Here is a 20303-nt window from a genome sequence, read left to right on the forward strand (position 1 = left end):
AATTGAAATTGCAGATGTGGGTCAGTGGGTAAGGTCTTGCTTTCTTACCCGTGACTTCTCCTCCAGGCGTGTCATCATGACGACAGAAGCAGCCCGTTGCTCCCACACCATCCTCCAAAAGTCCCCGAACGTCTCTGGCAGCGGCCCCTGCGTTGCGATGTAGGCATTCTGCTTCCTGTAGCCATCAATGTAGTTGGCGTTGATGTAGTCGCTCCCCAGGATACCTGCAAGCGAGACACTTCTGAGTCTCTTGCTAAACTGCAATCTGCGCAAGTGGCACAATAAATTAACCCCCGTGTATGACATCCAACAGCCTAACGAACTGTTTGTTTCTGACAGCCGTGGCTTCCAGCAGACAGGCTGCTGGATGACTAGTGGACGACAGCAAACAAACAAGAATCTGTCGGTGTAAATTCATGAGCTCCAGATCAAAACCATTCCCCTCCTCCTTGTTCTGGAGGAGAGCGGGCTGCACTTGGATGCACTCACGCTGTTTGTCAGTCTCATGCCACTGCACACAGTTGGTCTCAGCACTGTTCGCAAATTCAGATTTCATCTATCATGTAGCTCTCGCATCACTCTCCCCATACCAACTCTTTGTGTGCTATGCACCCACCCGTCAGCTCAAACATGCCCCGCCCCCTCCATTAGGAACTCTCACAATCTTCTTTAATTGACATTCATTTCCAGCAAATCCTCACCATCTATGGGAGACAGGATGACTCTGGTGTGGTCGTACGCTATGACGTTGGCGTAGCGGTTTTTGGGCTTGTTAACTTCCAGATTGGAGTGTTCCCAGGTGAACTGCTGACTCGGGTCGATTGACTGCGAGAGAGCAACAAAATACGTGCATTAATAGCGTGTGCTGGCATATATTTAGTGGTGCATTTGAGGATAATGGAAAGAGAGCACTCTGTAATGTAGACGAGTTACAGCAATAAATTGCGCTGCTGAATAAATCATGAACAAGCAGCCTGCACGCAGGTAAACAAATGTTAAGTAACACTTGTTTTATGAAGGCTTAACAGGCTTAACATCGCCAAATAACAGAATGGTATCTATTTATTATATGGAATGATAATATACAGTATTTCTCACCTCGTACTCCTGGGAGAGTCTCAGGTTGTCGTTGGCTTTCAGCAGCTCTATGTGCTCAGCCAGCTCGCTGATGGGGATGGGAGGATGGCTCATCATTCCTGCGTTACAATGAGGGTCAGAGGTCACGCAGACTTCAGCTCAGCGACCTAAATTGCCGCCGCTCGACATCACTCATATGCAAAGATGCGACGATAATTATACAATCAGACAACATCACATATCATTAAGGAACACGCTGAGGCAGAAAATCAATTTTGATCCATGTGCGCGGACAAAGTGAGGCGAGGTTTGTTTGTTTGTAAATTGTTTTTCTTTGATAAATTGCTTTCTCTGTGATCAGAGGAGCAGCGACTCAGAGAAAACAAACAGACAGAACACTAATTAGGAGGGCGGTGCACGCACGCACGCACGCACGCACGCACGCACACACACACACACGCGCGCGTGCACGGATGCACACAAAGGAAGCAACCTCTGCCTCGTACAGTCGTTAGAGAAGCTATAGCAATCTATTCCCCATTCAAAAGGCAAACACTTTCAACAATAAATCAAACTAACACAAACTCTGTGTGCAATAAACAGATTTCACAATGCCAGATTCCAGAACGCATTTTCGATGTTTGGGTGATTTATAATGCACGCAGATGCACTATGAAAAGCATTTGACGCGCTGTGCTGCTACAGCCGTCAAACACGTGCTCACATCAACGCTGATTTTTCTCTAAAGGCAGGCACTGCAGCACCCGCAGGTAAGCACGACAAAACGTTCAAGTCGGGACCGGAATGACCTCAGATAGGATCGGCCGGTTTTGTTGGAAACAAATTTCAGCGTCTCAAAAGCACAAATCTCAGGGGAGAAGAAGTGGGCGAGGAGGGAGCGTCAAGGTTGCTGCCACGCGAGCATGAAAAATTCTCATGATGAAAGAAGCTCTGAAGTGCTTTCTTCTGTATGTGTGAGAGTGTGTGTGTGTGGGGAGGGGGATTCTTTGCTTCCCAGGAACATGTGGGGAAAAAAAGAAACTTTAGACCTTTATCTATTGATTAAATAAAAATCTTTCTCATTTGCCCTTTAATATCCTGGCAGGTGACCTTTCTCTGTGGTGACACATCTCGCCACCTTTTTCAACAAGGACCCCGAAACGCTTCTATAAATTGCAACCACAAAAAATACACAGAGAGCGGTGATTAAATTCCTTCAGGTCATGTGTTATTAGGATGGTGCTAACTGAACGGGAAGAAGTGAAAGCGAAGCCTCATTGGCCCGTTGCCTCGACCGAAGCAGCTGTGTTGTTAGATCTCGCTCGGTAGGGGGTGGGAAGCAGCAAAATCTGTGTATTTACTTCAAAGTGAGGCTTTGGTTGGTTATGCTGGCGAGAAGAGAGCCAATTGCTTTACAAATGATCACTGTTAACCCACAGCATAACTTCTGAGAATCCGCTCTGAGCTCTAAACATTCAAGATTGATAAGGCAGATTTCTGTCATTTCTGTTTGTTCTGATGCTACTTTCTGCAGCTTGGCATGTGGATTGTGGGCGAGCGGAGATAATCAGATTTTGTCACACCGTGATGACTCAGCCGTGACTAAGCAGTGACTGTACTACCTGGGTAGAAGCCATTTTGATCTCAGAAACGACTAGAAGCTGCCAGGTATGTGTTGGCTGTGATGAGGAGGAAAACTTTCTCAATCTCGTCTGTGGGTTTCTACCAGGAATAAAACTGCCGGCATGAATATTTCATTTTCAAACGATGAGCAATCAAAAGTAGATTTTATCGTTCAGAACAAAAAGTGTTTCTTCAGGTGCCCGTGGAGGCGCACGCTGCCTACCGGGAGTCTGGAAGTTGATGCGTCTCATCTCCACGGGATCGGTCGGGTGATGGGCCATCATCTCGGCGTTGCTCAAAAGGCTCTTGGTTCCAGGTTCAGAGTCTTTGCGCTTACTGCTGAAACACCAGTGAGTCAAAAGAGCAATTAGCACATGCAAACAAACCGGGGACAGGAAAGCAGGCTCGGTACTGACACGTCATTAGCATGGCCGCTTGATTCGCGTAAACACAGCATTAACAGATACAGTGTTTAAGTCCTTGTACAAGTTCTTTGTACAGCATCTGGTATCTTGTAATTACTGTGGGTTAAAATGTACAAAGAGCTTGACATTGGTTTAATCTTACCTGTCAGGTTTGCTGCTTCCAGTGAAACGGGAGCATGGGCAGGAATAATTAGAGGAAGAAAGGGAAGGAAATGGACAGATTGTTAGAGAGGAAAATCAATATTTTGCATTAGCATTCAAATGCTTGAAGGCTTGCAGCAGATATCACAGGCTTACAGCAGGGTCAGACTGCTTGATGGCTGTCTGAGGAATGAACAAAATTTCCAAATTCATAGAGAATTTGGTGAATGTTGAGCTGTCGTGGAAGAGTATAACAGCAGGAGGTGCAACAAGGATATAAGCATAGTACCTGAGTGTGTATGCTTAATGTTGCTGCACTGTCTAAAACCCATCAGTGAGCCACACGGGCGCAGCTGGAACATGGATGATAAGTAATGGCACCGTCGTTTATCTTGACTCGAGTTTTGACGCATAATCGCGCTGCTGTAAATACTCACTAGCAACCACAAATGTATTTTACTCTAGTTGCTGTAAATAGTCGCTGACACATATTTGTTTGCCAAAAAATACAGTCCCTAAATATTAGGGGTGCAATGATATTCGTATCGATATTGAACCGTTCGATACAGTGCTTTCGGTTCGGTACGCATATGTATCGAACAATACAACATTTGTAATTTATTTTATCAACTTTCCTTCTGACGATGCTGTCTGTGTGGAGCGCTCAGTGAATCTGCGTTCGACTACTCCGCCTAGGCTGCACTGTCGAGCGCAGATCCACTGAGTGCTCCACACAGACAGCATAGTCAGAAGGAAGAGCGCAGGGCAAGCTAGCGAGACAGAAGTTAAGCTCTCCTTGCAACATGGCAAATTGAACCTCCCCCCCTCATTCAGATCTGGCGTTTGGAATTATTTTGGTTTTCATGTGACGTATGACCCTGAAGGTAAGCGAGTCATGGACTAAAGTAAAACAGTATGTTGGATGTGCCACGCAATGCTCAATTACATTGGTGTGAACTAGTGTGTTAGCGCAGTTAGCTCGTTAAGTGTTGGCTGTCTAGCCCCATGCACGGGCTATCAGGGGTAGCTCGTTAACGGAGATTTGCCGTGTTGTGGCGTTAAGGTCATTTTAACGAGGTTAACCTGAAAGCACTAGTGGGAACACAACGAATATGACTGCACATTTATGCCAACATCATCCTAGTGCAAAGACAAAAACAACAAGCATGCATGCTACAAACTTTACCCGAGTCATTTAGACAGCTGTTAGCACATGATTCTCCTTATGGGGACCAGATATGTTTAATATGCTGCTGAGAATATAGCCCAGAAGAAGCGGATAGTATAGCTGTTATTTTGGAAAGAGACATTTCTCTGTAATAAACTCTCTTTTCCAAAGATGAGTGATTCCTCAATCAGATACAGGGCTCGCAAAATCGCTAGCCTGACGTCCTGGGGCTAGAGATTTTTCCGGTTGGGCTACCAAAATCTATCTCTGCCCTGCCCGTCGGCCTATCATAGGAAGGAAAAATATATGTCAATGCTTTTGCATTCTTTCAGAAATGTAGCTGGGTAATTATGTCATTGGCATCGGTGAGCCACTGTCAATATGTGACATATTGAAGTCGCGTTTGAATTTGCGCTTGTTTTTTGCTTTCACTTTGCAATCGCGCGAACTGTGTATAGAGAGCGACAACACTGATTGGTGAGTGATGATAATTTGCGCACCAATTCCTCTGACATTGTCTTATTAATCGTTAGCTTACTATGCAAACATGACAAGTGAAATCTCCCGCAGCAAGCTTAAACATGTGAGAGGTTGATCGTGCAGAGAATTGCTGAGCTTATGTGAGTCCGTGTGTAAAAGCAGCAGGATATATATTTTAGTTCTGCTGAGCCAAATAAGACAGGTCAGGGTGAAGAAGTGACAGCCAAAGAAAAGCTTACCACAAAACGGAGAAGTTATGACAAATCAGACTATAAGGCAAAAAGAAAGTGCAGCTTTATGGTTTCATGGACAAAAGAATTTCTGTGGCTGCGATATGATGAGCTAAATAACCAGGGCTGCACATAAGTGGTCCGCAGGTGCGCATTCGCTGTCAAAATAAAAAACACGCACAAGGGTTAGGGTTAAATTTAAAAACTTACTTTTGAGTTAAAATATATATTTATAATTTTAATAAATGACAAATTAAAAAGGCATGAACATTTTATTTTGTATCGAGAAAATATCGAACCGTGACACCAAAGTATCGAACCGAACCGTGAATTTTGTGTATCGTTGCACCCCTACTAAATATATAATGTATTATATGTGTGGGACATCTTCAAAGATTGACATATTCAGTTAGAATGAATATTCACAAACAGCGAGGCTGAAACACATGAAAAGATTTCTGCGCATTTCATGGAGTTTGATGTCATTGTGAAAAGTTTTGACTAAAGTCAGTCTTATCCTTGAAGAGTCATAATCAAAGCTGCTGTGGCATTTACCCAGTGTGACCAAGAGTGTGAGTTAGCGTCATGGTTGGAAAATTTGACATTTTATTTTTATGAAGTCCATCCCACTCACTTTTTGTACAGGAGGATGGCGATAACGATGCAGATGATGAAGACTACAGCCAGGACTGGTCCAACCACCCAGATCAGACCGTCACCTGCATCGAATGGCTGCGGGTCTGAGTCCGGGGCAATCACGCGGTCTGTGTACGGGCTGGCCACGTACATCTTCTGTAAAAAAAAACGTAAACGAAAAAACACCACAGAAGAAGATGATCACAAAATTGTGGACAGGCAGTGACAAAAAAGGGCATTTTATTTTTTTGTGTTTTACTTTGGTCTACCGTGAACACCTGAGACTAAATTCCAATTTGATGCACTCTCTATCTCTGTGGATTACTGCAGCAGGTGTGGATTAGGATCACCAGGAAAACTGGAGAGAACCTGAAAACCTGAGCCTAGTGTTTCCTCACAACAAATCCCCACATTCTTCAGGCTGAGTGAGATCTTCACTCCAATGCATCTCTGTTTGATTTGTGCCATTCAAAATACTGCTTCTCATCCATCCTGCTCCCGTAGTGAAAATACCGATGAGAAGACTGGTTATTTTTTAAAATTTATTTAACACTCTTTTGATGTATTTTGGCAAATATTTATTTATCGGCCTTCATTCTCTTGCTCTTTTTGTCATGTCATTCTAAAGACTATGACACAGAGAAGTAAGTGTAGAGTCGAATCGTTTGTTTTCTCCCTCAGGTTTTTCATTTTTTTTTGCAAAAGTAAAACAGGGTCAGTGTTTGCATTATTGCTGAGCTGTTGCAGTGGATTGCATTAGACTGAAAACATGTCCGTATAATTGTGATCAGTCATATAATGTGCAGGCATTTGTGCCTTTATTTTTCCTCAGCATTTTAGACAGTAGCTCAAAAAAATGTACCTAACCTTACTGTTGCTCGAACTGTTGCTTTTTATTAGTTCTGCAGAAGTTTGGAAGAGCATCCCCTGAGCTAGAAGGGATCCAATAATGAAAAAAATCTAATATAAAGACCCTAGTCTAATTTTAAGTTGTATATTTATGTCTATTCCAGTTTGAATGCACATACATAGCAGGGGTGCATGAGGCAATATTTCTTCCACTGCCACAGCGGGTACACTCACTCTTTATTAGCAGTGGTGATGGAAGTATGTGAGGGTTATTGCCTTTTGCTTACAACACTTTGACTGATGGGCATTTTATTGTTTTAGCAGCTCGGCCGTATTGATTACAGTGTATAGTGACAGCCTGCAGGAGAGAAACGCGGACAGCCTGGAATGTGGGAGCAGTTTAAAAAAAACAAACAGGGAAAAGACATGTAAAGTAGTGTCTTTCATACCCCGGATGTGGAGTTCAGCTCAGCCAGAATGAAGAAGACGTACTCCTGCCCTGGCTCTAGAGCTCGGTTCTCAAAGCCGCCATAGTCCAGCTGGTCCCCCAGGGTGAAGAAAGCCGGCAGGATGGCAGGTGTGAAACGGGCTGTGATGTAAGCCCGGCGCAAGTCCACCTGCTTCTGCTGTCGAGTATCCTTCTGCCTTTGACTGATGTCTTTTAACAGCTAAAAGAAAGAAAGAGAAAGAGAGAAAAGACACAGACAAGCAAAATAAGCCTCTCCAATAACTGTGACTAATGTTTAAAGACTGATATTGAATTAAAAAGGGTAAGCGTTGCCAGGAGTTCTCAGAGATATGATTGTGTGTGTTTATAGGTCTTTTCCTCCTCGCAGGCTCAGACATCAGTGGGTGCTGTTATTGTTGTGGTTCTCACCTCCTCTAGGTCCATTTCGTCTGGACTCTTGAGGTGTCTGATGACGCCGCGGGGCCTTCGCAGCGGAACCACAACAACATAAATATTCCTGTAGGAGTGCAAGAGGACAAACAACATAACAACAGCTGCAGTTGCACAATAGCAAACTGTCTGTAACTATTTTCACTTTAGAGCAGTCATGTACTGTTATCATCAGTGCCCCATACTGTTACCGTGACTGTAATCACCAGACTTGAACACAGCAAGTCAGATGACTGTCACCCCTATATGACATGACAACGTTTTCAAGGCCTGTAAGAGCATCTAAGGCTCAGTCTTTCAGCCTTACTTGATGGGACTGCGATTCTCCAGTGATGGCAAGATAAGCGTCACGGTGGTCTCGGAGTCACGAGTGCGGTCGATCTCAGGGCGGCGGATGGTGATCGTTGGGGATGTCTTAGCAGAGATGCGATGGCGAAGGCCTCCAGGGTTCCCCTCAGGAGCAGTGATTTTAAAGTCGTAGCTCGTGTTAGGCTGAAGGTTTGGGATGACTGCCTTTCTCAAGCGAGCGTCCACCTCCATTTTCTGACGGTTATATTCAACCTGAAGGGTGGGAAAGAGTTGGTGAAGCTAATCTTTATGTTGTGTGCTGTTTAAATAGTCATTTAATGCTATAGAACTAAATTAAGGAACATTTGTAAAATGCCCTGAATAAAGTTTTTTGATGGGTTTGTTTGAGAGTTTGAACTAAAATTCCGTTCAGCTGCTCCCAAGGGGTCATCACAGCGGGGGGCTCTGCACATTCACTTCGGCAGATTTAGTTTTTTTTTAATTTTTTTTATACCAGATGCCCTTTCTGACGTTTTATTGGAGGAATGTGTGCTAAACTATTCTTAGCCAGGACCAGTGTAAACTAGGAGTTAGTAAACCTAGTCAGTTATTAGCAAGGGATATAATCCCAGTAAACCTCTTTTCTGGATTCAATAAATGAGATAATAAGTGCACTTTAAAGTGCTGGTAGATGGATTTTTCTATATTCAGTAAATGCTCAGTTTAATTGAACTTCTCATAGTCCAGAGAAATTCCACATGAATGCCTGTGGGTAGATCTGTGGGTGTATTATTGTGTCGGGGTCATGCATGCTAAAAATATTTTAAAAATGAGTCAGCAGCTCATAAGTGTTTTTAAATTTCACATTTTTTATTTGATCAATCTTGGATTTAAAAAAATATTGCCTGTTTTGCTTTTTATTTGTGTTCTTTTTATATATTAATTTTATACATTTTTATTAGATCTGTGTTACTCAGTATTTCACGCTTTATTTAAATAGTTTCTATCCTCTTTCCTGTCATACATTTTTTCTGCATGTCTGAGATGTTGTTTGTCCTACAATGTGCTGATCTGTAATTAACTCTTGCTATTTAAAATGCACTCTATAATTTCCAAAAACTTGACCCAAATAAAGCTGAGTATTATAATCTTAAGGATCCCACAGATGTTAAAACATTAGAGTTTTACGTAACACAATGAGGCACTGCACGTGCCATTCAACATACAGTAAAGCGATAGGGGTTGCTAGTCTCTGGAAACTCCCAGGTAAGAAGAACGCTGGTCTCAGTGGCCAGATTGACCGAAAAATTCCTCGGCACATCTGGGAAGTGAAGAAACAAACAGGCAGAGAGTCACTCGTGATGAAGCGTTTTATTAAAATCGCGGCGTCCTCTGCTTTTCTCGACCTGTAAAAATGGAGAACAGCCCGGTCAGTTGATGAGGAGGGGGAAAGACATGATGGTTAGGAGGATAGGCAGGTGATGAGGAAAGTGGATGGCAAGAGTAATAAGTACAAGTAAGAGACAGACTGGCTGCAGAAATGTGACATGCCACGTTGTTAGAGTGTAAGGTTGTGTTTGTTAGACTCAGACTTCAGCAAAGCCTTTGGAAAAGGTGGTAGTGAAGGTCTATCAGATAAAAAAAGCTTACCTGCAGATACAGCGCCAGATGCCGGTTTTCGCTTCAAATCAGACCGAACACTTACCTTCGCTATTAGATACTGTATATCCGAGCCCTGTATTGACTTTTACCTGAGGGTTTGTGATAAGCAGTGCTCTTGAAGCAAACATCCATTAACATTCAGCCTGCTTCCATTGGTGGTGAAGGGTAGGTGATGAAGGTATAAGTGAGTGAGTGGAGGAGATTGGGGAGAGTAGTTGTGTCCCGCACTTTGCAGTTCTCATCCTCTCTGAGGTGCACTGGTGAGAGGCAGACCTGTAAGAACTGGCCCAGACTTCATTAAGTTTAGTGTTTTTGGAGTGAAATCCACAGTAAGGGGAGATGTGAAGTTGAACCAGCGCTTAGAAAGGTGTTCCTGAGGCCGGAGGCCAGCCCTACCTGTTTCCAAGGACAGGGTGAGGTGCACCAGTAGTGGGCTGAAGGGGCCCGGCCCTGCCTTGTTGTGGGCTCTGAGCTGCACCTCGTAAGCTTTGCTGTGATTGAGGCCCAGGATGGTGTAGCTCGACTCACTTGCTGGTAGCGCTATCAGCCGTGGACGAGCAAAGGGGGTTGGAAAAGCGGAGGGGCCAGGGTCAGCAGAGGGTTGGGTGTGTGCAGCCTCTTTGTAGGCTAGAGTGTACTCTGTAATCACACCGTTGCTCTCCTCTGGGGTTGGGGGCAGCCAGGACAACTGCAGGGAGCAGCAAGTGACATTAACAAAGTCAGATATTTTGGGGTATCCCACGGGAGGAAAAATAGGGACTGTTATTTCCTGCTGGACTACATCTCCATAGCCTGCTCGGCTCTTTGCGGCGAGCACAAAGATGTAGGAGGAGCCTGGGGAGAGGTCTCTCGCAGTGAAGTTTCTCTCACGATTTGTGAAATCCACCGTGGTGTCTAAAGAGCTATTCTTCAGGCCAAACTGTAGGCGGTAGCCCTGGATTTCCACCGGGGCCCCCCGGCTATCAGAGCATTCCAGCGGAGGAGCCCACCGCACCACAACTGACGGGCTCGATCCCAGACGCACCCAAAGGGAGGGGGGACCAGGCACTGCAGACAACAGCGTAGGCAGCAGAAAAAAAGAAAATGAATAGCGATAAACATATATCACGCAAATACAGAAGAATTAGAATTGATTGTCGGCTTATTTATTGCCATCTCCTGGCGCAGCTTACTGTACGATCAATTCTTGAGTATGCTACTAAATCTGGGGCACTGAAATGTATACTTGACATATGCTTACCAATCCCCGGGGTCTGCACCAGCTTGGCTTTGCTGTGTGCTCCATCCCCTTTGGTGGTGTATGCTGCCACAGAGACAGAGTACAAAGTCTCTGCTTTCAGATCTCCTAAAATCAGCTCCTGCGGGAGAAAACACAAAATACCACCATCAAATACTGCAAACTCACTCCTTTCAATCTTAGAAAAAAAAAGACACTATTTATTGATTTATTCCCCTTTTTTGGGGAAGAACTGTGCATCAGCAAAAAAAAAAAGAAAAGAAGAAAACTTACATAAGAGTTGATAATTAAATCTGTGGTCTATTAGCAGCATAGCGCTGTATGCATTAATAATTGGTTCATTTATAATGAGAAGAGGACGGGTAGTCTGCACTCACATATTGAGTCGCGTCATCCTCCTCCATCTTATCCCACAGACGAGACACACCCCACAGGCAGCCGAGACGGATGAGAGAAGGAGTGAGTCAAAGGAGCGGAGGAGAAAGGGAGGATGAATATAACAAATGAACACCATTTAATCATTTATATATTTAGCTATGCTGTCACCTGAGACTCGTCCAATAAGAGGTCTTTGATCCGGGGAAGGTTGCGTGATTCACCGCTCTCTGCCTGGCTGAAATGCACCTGGTAGCCACGGATCTGGCCTTGCCGTAACCGTGGCAACACTGGGCGCCACGTGACTCGGAGAGCCGAGGAGTTCAGCGGCTGGACATCCACCTGACGAGGGGCTGCGCCGGGAACTGAGCACACGTGTGGAATTAATTAAGTGACCAAAGTTCTAGCCAGTAAATAATCAACTTAGCAGTCAATAACGTTTAGGTCTGATCTGCGGCTCTCACGCTCACCGTCCTCGTCTGTTCTGCAGAGCACAGCAGGGCTGCTGGGTCCAGTCCCCTCTGCGGTGGAGGCTGCAATAGTGATGTTGTACCAACTCCATTTCTCCAGCCCCTCTACCACTGTCTGCCCCTGCTGGGCCGGGATAGGAAGGTCTTTCACCTCCGGACCCAGACCTCCACCTCCTGCCCCAGAAACTTTCTGGTATCTCAGCTCATAACCTGCCAACTCGCCATTCTGGCCCTCCATTGGAGGAGGCCCCCAACTTACTCTCAGCGAGGTGGAGCTGGCACTCTCGCAGGACACACCCTCTGGTGCGGCTGAGGGCTCTGATTGGACAAAGGGCAAGCAGGGCAATTGGCAAAGAGTTTAGGAGAGATGACCCGGGAGAAGGGAAAATACAAGCAAAAGGACAGGAGATAAGGATAAAAAAGGAAACAATGAGAAACTAAGGTAAACTGAACTGAAAGAGATAACACTGGGACAAACCTGAATTGGGCAAAAAAAGGGGGAGCAACCACATAATGTAAAAGCATAATGTTAGCCTGAGAGCCTAATGAAATAAACCAAAGACAAGAGTATCGACCCTAAGTGGACAACTTAATTATACCCAAGGAGAATGTGCATCCAGCAGTCAATGATTATATCTTATCCCCTGGCTATAGGTAGTGCCAAAAAAGGCTCGAGATTTATGAATGAAAAACAGATAAATGTCTGTTCTCTTTCAAAAAAATGGGGATGCACAGCTAGCTGCACGACAGCACAGACACATGTATACATTTCACATGACCAGCCGGCTAATCCTCGAGTCCTCAAGACGGTAGGGTGGTGTGAGATTTTTCACTGTGGCTGACTAGAGAAAGGTCTTACACATCGCAGCAGGAGATAAAAAAAACAAACAAACAAACCACTAAACCAGATCTCATACGGTGCTGAAAGGATTTAGGAGGCAGGTAAAGGAGAAAAAAACAAAAGAAAAAAAAAACACAAAACAAAATCTGAGATCCCGGAGGGGAAAAAAGGAGCTAAGACGGGAAATTGAAAGTCAAGCTAGAATGATGAATTGCAGACACTGAATCAGACAGAGGCTTGGATATTTACTGTCACAGACATGAGTGCAGAAACAGAAATCACGAAAAGACACCACAGATTTACGAATCACAGATATAGCTCAACCAATATAATGTCATTTAAGTAAGACACACACACACAAACAAAGGCGGGCATGTCCGAGGTCCAGGCTTGTGCGTGTGTGTGTGGGAGTGTAATAGTCATGGCTGACAGGTTCAAGTATCTATCCACTCAGCCATACAGCCACTGTTCTGTTGGCCTCGGGGGACAATCTAGATGTGCACCAAAGCTTGGCGATAAGAAAGCGCACATAACCTCCCTGGGAAATTAATTCTGCTGCATGAAATAGTCTGCTTATCTAGCACCTTCCCTTTTTCCAAATATCACCCCCCCCCCCAACATCCTCTGGTACACAACCTTGGTTACTCTTTCCGTTTGGGAGTAAAGAGAGAAGAGAACCCCACTAAACGCAGTCTGATGGGTGACTGCAAGTACTTACCACTTAAAGGAAAACGGCGCGGTGAACTGCGGGGCTTTTCATATCGACTTTATAAATTCTTTTCCTTGTACCATTTTTCTGTTATCCTTTCTTGAGAGCAGATATGAAATAACTTGGTGTCAGAACAAAATGGTGGAACTCATTTAACTCTTATTGGCTAAGAGTGATTGCACAAAAATAGAAAAAAACCCAAAGAAATCAGAGAAAAGGAGACAAGGGAGAGAATCTAAGCTCAGCGTGGGTAAAATACAGACTGGCCAGCACTTACCTGTCAACATAGCAGGCTACCCGCCATCCTTTAATGCTCCTGACCACTGGCTGCTAGCCAATAAGTGGCAGACAGTTGCACCCTTTCAAAGACATTAGACACTGATAGAGTGGAAAGAGTGAAAAGAGGGCAAAGGAAAGGAAGAGTGAAACATTAATCGGTGCTCCATCTCCATCTGTCATGATGTTTTGGCTGTGCGAGAAAGAGAGAGGCTGAGGGGTGGAAGAAAGGTACGGTCAAACAGAGATGGATGGGTTGGAGGAGGGGGTGGGGCTGGACGTATGGGTTGATAAACGAGACACATGGAGAGATGCAGAGACGGCTTCCAGGTTTTACCAGGCCGGGAGCTGAGGGAAATGTACCGCTACGAGCTGTGTGTGAGAGCGTTTGGAGGACAAAATGTTTCCAAGATATTCGCGGCACAATACATTAAATAAATAAATAAATAAACACAATAGAATTTGAATTTGTGGGATATGCGTTGGTGTGTGCAGGAACACTGTGTGAATCCGGCTCAGTCGAGACGTACTGGCTTGTGATGTCCTCTGCACCAGTTCGTTAGTGAAAGCGCCGATGCCTTTGCTTGAGATGGCAGCCAGGGAGAAGGAGTACTCGGTGTTCGCTTTGAGACCCTCCACAGTGTAAGAATTCCTGGGCCCGAAGGTCAGCTTCTCCTGTGAGAGAGAAGAGAGGGGAGCAGAGAGGTGCGACGATGAGGGAGGGGGGGAGATGAGAAGAGTAAAAAGAGAGACATTAGAGAAGAGCTGGAGAAGAGAAGTTGACCGAGAGTGCGACCACTAGACACAAGGGTGCAGGACTTTGGGGTTAATCTTTTAAAAAATCTTCTTTTATCTCCCTTTCAAGCCTTTGTCTTGATAAGAAATCCACTCAGCAGGTGGATTTATTAAAAAAACAGACTAAGAGGTCTTACCAAGCTGCCAAACTTGACAGGTTTGTAGAGGAGCTCATAGTTGACGATTTTCTCTTTGTTGTGGACAGGCTCCCAGGTCAGCTCTATGCTCGTGTCTGTCACTTTACCCACTTTAAACTTGCTTGGCTGGCCAGGGACTGCAGGGAACAGGACAAAACACACTCAAATAAGACCTTGGCTTACAGCAGTACTAATACTTGGCTTTGCACTATTCATAAAGATTATTTATTATATGTATGACTCTGTTTCATTGAGTCATTCAAATGCAATGAATATTTTTTTGATAATGTATTCATCATTATTATTGGTAATTGTGCTAGAAAGACTTCAATTTAGACAAAGGTTTTAAAAAATGTACTTAAACCCAACCTAATTACTAATCATTTAAGTACTAACCCTTAAACATCTAATCATAAATCAGATTCTTACATATACTTTCATTTCTTTATGTGTCAGAAACTGTTAGAGACTAAAAGTGGAGCAGAAGTAAAAGTGCCACAGAAATTTAACCAGCAATACCGTCACAGTTTTTTTTATTTTGTCATCTCTTTTCACCTCCCATCATATAAACCTAGCAGCTTCTCAGGAGCTGTCACGGTGACACAATCAGCACCGGGGCATGAGGGATATTTCTCGCTGTTAATCCCTGTTTCCTTCACATAAATCTCCACACTTCGGTCCCGGCTGGTAGAATTTATTCACTTTGAAGAAGTCATATGTTCTGACAGGTCAAACTTTCACAGTGGCTTGCTACTCAAACTTTACATAAGCTCCTCGAATAAGCTCCTGAGCGGTTTGTATACTTGCACATAATCACGAGTACTTACTCATTTGTGCTCTGCTGCACATGCTCGTCTGAAAAAATAACCATTACTCATCCACACATAAGTAAATGCAAATGGCTACTTAGCCGTTATCAATGCACTAGCATGCGGGCTAAATTTATTCTCTTTCACGAACGTCTACCGATGATTATGTCGATGCACGGTCGCGCACTAACCTCCACGCAAGACTTTAACGTGGACGGGGTCTGAGAAGGGTCCGTCCCCAACGGAGGTGAAGGCGAGGACCTGGATGGTGTAGGTCTCTGAGGTTACCAGGTTCTGAATGGTAGTGAGCACACTATCCTGGACGTTATGAATCTGCCACTCGTTTATAGGCCGGGACGGATCCATGGTGTAGTACACACGATAGCCTTTCACCTACAAAACATAGCAAAAGGAAAGCCACCCAGTGAATCGTGCGGACAAGTTTGTTTTGATTGGGACTGGATTTTAAGGTAATCGGGGACTGGGATGCATTACGTGACTGTCACCTAATCCCACTGTCCTACAACCGGGGTAATCCATAATGCCATCTTTTAACACAACAAGAATTTACGGCAGCCAAGGTCATCGTGTCTGAATTATTGTTTGACTTCAGGCCAGATGGTCCAACAGATTACTGTTTCCTAGAGGTCACTGTCATAAGGTGCAGTTTTACATTTCGTCCTGATAAAGCTTCAATAAAATAAATAAATAATACTGTGGATGCCATCAGATTGTAGCATTTAAAATGTGATCACGATATTCCTCGTCTGTGGGATTAGTTTATGGGTAGTACAAAGTATAGCTCTCCTGTTATTACTCTTTAATATCCATAATCCTCATATGCACTCAGTTTCAGTCTTGTACTTTTATGGACCTACGGTGCAGGTTGGTAGGCTTGAAAAAGGAAACAGGCCTCTGGAGGGAGCGCTCTGTACTTAGAGAGGACTGTCCAATTACCCTTTCCTTCTTTAGAGAGAAGAGCACAGGGAGACATCTATCTATCTATCTATCTATCTATCTATCTATCTATCTATCTATCTATCTATCTATCTATCTATCTATCTATCTATCTATCTATCTATCTATCTATCTGTCCATCGGTCCGTCCTCTCTGTTACAGAACACAAAGCACAAAAATGAAGGACTTTTTCTGCTGGGTATCTGAGGTCTCGGTGCAGGCATTCACCACCCTTTTGAGAACATTTTTCAGGTTGACAGCTGGAGAAGCATGCCAGCAGATAAAAGGAAATGTAAAAATGTGTGTTTTCCTCTACTGATAACAGATCAAACAGGGCTGTTCCAATCCTCATCTCACCTGTCCATTGGGCTCTTCCGGTTCTTCCCAGCGGACCATCACAGTGTTCTCAGAGATAATGTGAGCTTGGACGTTTCGCGGCGGGCTGGCGGGGGCTTGCTCTCCCGTACGAGCCTCCACGCGAGCGGACGGGGGCCCCTGGCCGATGGTATTATAGGCTGAAACTCTGATTTCGTACTCTGTGTTGGGGTAGAGCCCCCCGATGCTGTAGCGGGTGGTGGTGATGCTGTCCACTGTCTCATACTTGCTGTCGGGCCCTTTGGCTCGGTACTGAATGATGTAGTAGGAGACGGGGTCGGGGTTGCCAGAGTCCCATGTGATGGTCACACTGGTGGCTGTGGTCTCGGTGACAATGGGCGTGCCGGGAGGCTTTGGTAAAGCTGGGGATTAGAGTGGCAGCAGGTGATTTAAACGTTTGAAAAAAGAAAAATACTCTCTTGGTCTCAGTGTTGAAATTACATTTTATATTTAGTGGAAATACTTGATTCTTTTACAGTATAAATGTTGCTTTGTTTAACATATATTACATTTAGATTCAACCTGCTAAACTGCATTTCTTTAGTGGTACTTGCAGTGTCCAGTGACAGTAACATTTAACCTGAAATACACTGATTAATAAATTAAGGATGCTACGTTATACTATTTAAATTGCTACACTTTCACCTACAAGGGATGCCAGAACCCTGCTGAGTACATATGAGAAGACAGCTGAACTTTTCTACTTTCTCAGGCTAAAATTAAAAACATTCTTAGGCATCTAAAGGTTGCCGGGGCCCTTACTCTTCACTAAGACCTGAGCGCTGGCCTCAATGATACCCAGGCTACTCATTGCCACACAGGTGTAGTTTGCAGACTCGCGGACACTATTGAGCTCCAGCACGTTCCGTCCAATCGGCATTTCATCCTCGGGAGTCAGGTCCTCGTTACCCAGCATCCACTTGACATAAGGCATGGGTGAACCCACAGCCACGCAGGTGATGTTGATGCTCCCTCCTGGCATGATCTCGTGGTTGGAAGGGAGGATGGAGAAACGAGGGGGCACGCGGCGCACTGGGAAAGGAGGAGAGTCGGGAGGGGAGAAAGGAAGTGGGACGGGGGTGGGGGAGAGGGGTTAAGGAAAGGGAAGGAGAAAAGTGGGGAAGGGAGTGAGAAGGAGAAAGGTGGAGAGAAAGAAGGAGGAGGGGGCAAGGGAGTAAAGGGGGGAGAGAATGAGAAGAAAAAGAGCGAGGCAGAGAGCGAGATAGAGATTGAGAGAGAGAAAGAGAGAGAGAGGGCGAGAAAGATAAAAAAGAAAGAGAGAGAGAAGGAGAGGAGAGGTAACAGGAAAGGGGAGAATGAACTTCAGGGTTTTTACAGAAAATTACATAGGGATATTTCAAGTTTAGTCCCAATTACTTTATGGCACTGATGAATCCAACAAAAAGACACAAATCTTGTGCTGAGCTCAACCACTCAGAGTGAGCTGCCTTCTCAAAATAATAACGTGACAAACTCTTGAGTATCATTTCATCCAGGACATGACACCTATAGTCAGTTTCTCTTTCGTAAAAAACCAAAACCCAAAAAACGACAACAGCGGGTTTTTTTTTTTTTTTTACGGGTTATCAATTTATGCAGGAAGCAGATTTATGCAGAATTATTAATAAAACACCACCTCGAAGCAGTGACTAAGCAGGCTAAACTTTAGCAGTAACTTATGAGGGAAAAAACTTTTCTTCATTCAGATTGCCGTGCCTTGAGGTGCCTGTGCGGTAGATGGGCTCCTTTTAGAGAGTATATGCATCATGGGGGCCAATCAATAGGCCCTGCCTGCTATTTGTGTCCCCATGAGAAGAACAAGCAAAGTGGCAAGTTATATCCAATACTGCATCTGTCAGAGCTCGGTTGACTACACATTAGGGGAGAGATGCATCGAGAGACTGAACTCATAGGTCACTTGCATGCCTGGGCGACTCAAGAGGGATAAAATGGTGGAGAAACACAAAGAAGAGAACGAAGAACTGTGGACTGAGAGGGGGGACAGAGAGAAGCAAGATAAGAGCAGAGACACGGGAGGGACAGATCGAAGGACAGAAAAGAAAAAGACAGAGAGACAAAGAAAAAGAGCGAGAGGGAGGGAGAGAGAGAGAGAGAGAGAGGCAGCTCTGCTTCTCTTCCAGACAATGAAACGCAATGTAGCAAAGGACAGCCACATTGTACAACAACATACTGTACAATACATAGGATTCAAAACTGATACAGTGTGTAGTCAAATGAATAGGAAATGTGGACAGGAGTGGATCAAGGGTTCTAAAAAGGTGTTGTGGCATTTACAAAGTGATCATCGGACACATTTAAGTAAAGAACACCAAGACAGCATGAGAGAACGAGGCAGAACGGGAAAGAACGAGTGCGAGCAAAAAGAGAGATATGTGAGGTAGTATGTGCATGTTTATAAGTTAATAAACTTATGTACATGTGTCTGTCGCTCCTACACATCAGGGTGCAGACAGAATGCAGAAGGAGAAGAAGGAGAAGAGAAAAAAGGAGGGGGTGGGAAAGGAGGGGAAAAGACAGGGGAGAGAGGATTAGAAGAGGGTTCGTGGGGAAGGAGGGAAAAGGGGGAAGAAAAGAGGAGCGAGGAAGAAGAAAACACATGGATCTATTTTAAAACACGGCTGTATACCAGAGTCAGGCCCATTCAGAAAGAAGGTGCTTCAAAAGTAAGAGAAGAGGGAGAGAGAGAGAAAGAGAGAGAGACAGAGAGAAAAGGACTTGAAGAGAACGGATGTTGAAAGAACAGAGAAGAAGAGGATACCCGTGGGTCAAAAACACAGGAAACAGAAAGAGACAAAAAGAGTAACGGACAAACATCTCTGGATGAAAGGAGAGAATGAAAGGGAAGGCAGACAAAGAGCAGAAACATTGTTGAAACTAAACTCAAAACTAGAAAGCTTATATGTGCGATAAACAACACAAGCCCTAAAAATAGACAGTTTAAAAAAGATTACGAATAAAAGAAGATATCCCTACAGTAGCAAAACAATAAGAGTCTAGTCTTTTTTTTCTCAATTACTTGCAAATCCAGCAATAAATCTAACGCTATATGAAAGAAAATGTCAAATTAAATACTTGAATGAATACATAAATATTGATAAATTTGCTGCATAACCTCCACTCCTTAATGAGTGACATCATTACTGGGAATCTTCGTGGGCCACATCCCCCCTACTCAAAGCATCTAGAGACAATTGGATAGAAGTTAACATTTTTGCATGATTTCAAGAAATTAAAAAAAAAAGTAAATAGTTGTGGTCATTTCACGAATAACAAAGTTCAAAGCAACTTGGAAAAACAAACCAAAGCAATAAAAAAAAAATCAAACTTAAAAATATACCCAGAATTGGATACAGAAGTTAAAGACAAGAAAGAGACAAAGAGACAAAAACAGGTAGATCTGTTAGAAAACAGACATGATTGGGCAGGCATCTCCTCATCTGAGCATGCTGGAGAGACACGCACACAGACTGCATCCATGACAGCTCCATGCACAAGACAAAGCAGGTGCAATGCAGCAGGACCAAAACGTCAGTTTAAGCCACACGGGCATGTATCTGTCAACACAGCAAGAATAAATAAAAGATGTCAATGTAAGCATGTGGGCTAATTTGATAATGCTTTAAGTTTAAGGATGAAAGTAAAGACTCAAGATGACTGTTCGGTAATCTCCTACATCAAGCGGTGGAGTAGTTCTAAAAATACCGGTCGTGAACACAGACGACGACTGAAGAATCCACTGGGGAGCCAAAGGTGAGTACTTTACAATAAAGTGAGCTCATAACAAGGGATAATCCTTTTTGTGCTCACAGAGCCTCTAGCTTAA

General features: G+C 44.1%; 1 protein-coding gene across 1 annotated transcript in view; it reads right to left on the reverse strand.

Annotated features, from left to right (window-relative positions):
- LOC146687891 (receptor-type tyrosine-protein phosphatase S-like) overlaps positions 1-20303 on the reverse strand; it is a 71283-nt gene that overhangs the window by 11243 nt on the left and 39737 nt on the right. Inside the window, exons 7-27 of the mRNA XM_085438810.1 lie at positions 18897-18911; positions 17222-17491; positions 16442-16821; positions 15318-15519; positions 14318-14454; positions 13916-14060; positions 11560-11877; positions 11261-11454; positions 11092-11118; positions 10718-10835; positions 9874-10524; positions 9042-9136; positions 7835-8088; positions 7507-7594; positions 7079-7297; positions 5779-5936; positions 3268-3282; positions 2924-3036; positions 1099-1196; positions 702-825; positions 49-224 (exon numbers count right to left, since the gene is read on the reverse strand). Of these exons, the coding sequence (XP_085294936.1) occupies positions 49-224; positions 702-825; positions 1099-1196; positions 2924-3036; positions 3268-3282; positions 5779-5936; positions 7079-7297; positions 7507-7594; positions 7835-8088; positions 9042-9136; positions 9874-10524; positions 10718-10835; positions 11092-11118; positions 11261-11454; positions 11560-11877; positions 13916-14060; positions 14318-14454; positions 15318-15519; positions 16442-16821; positions 17222-17491; positions 18897-18911 (3797 nt within the window). The remainder of the gene's footprint in view (positions 1-48; positions 225-701; positions 826-1098; positions 1197-2923; positions 3037-3267; positions 3283-5778; positions 5937-7078; positions 7298-7506; positions 7595-7834; positions 8089-9041; positions 9137-9873; positions 10525-10717; positions 10836-11091; positions 11119-11260; positions 11455-11559; positions 11878-13915; positions 14061-14317; positions 14455-15317; positions 15520-16441; positions 16822-17221; positions 17492-18896; positions 18912-20303) is intronic.

The sequence above is a fragment of the Copadichromis virginalis genome, linkage group LG18 (assembly GCF_057382275.1).
Source record: "Copadichromis virginalis isolate Kocher_CV1m ecotype Utaka linkage group LG18, C_Virginalis_male_GT1.1, whole genome shotgun sequence".
Taxonomy (NCBI): domain Eukaryota; kingdom Metazoa; phylum Chordata; class Actinopteri; order Cichliformes; family Cichlidae; genus Copadichromis; species Copadichromis virginalis.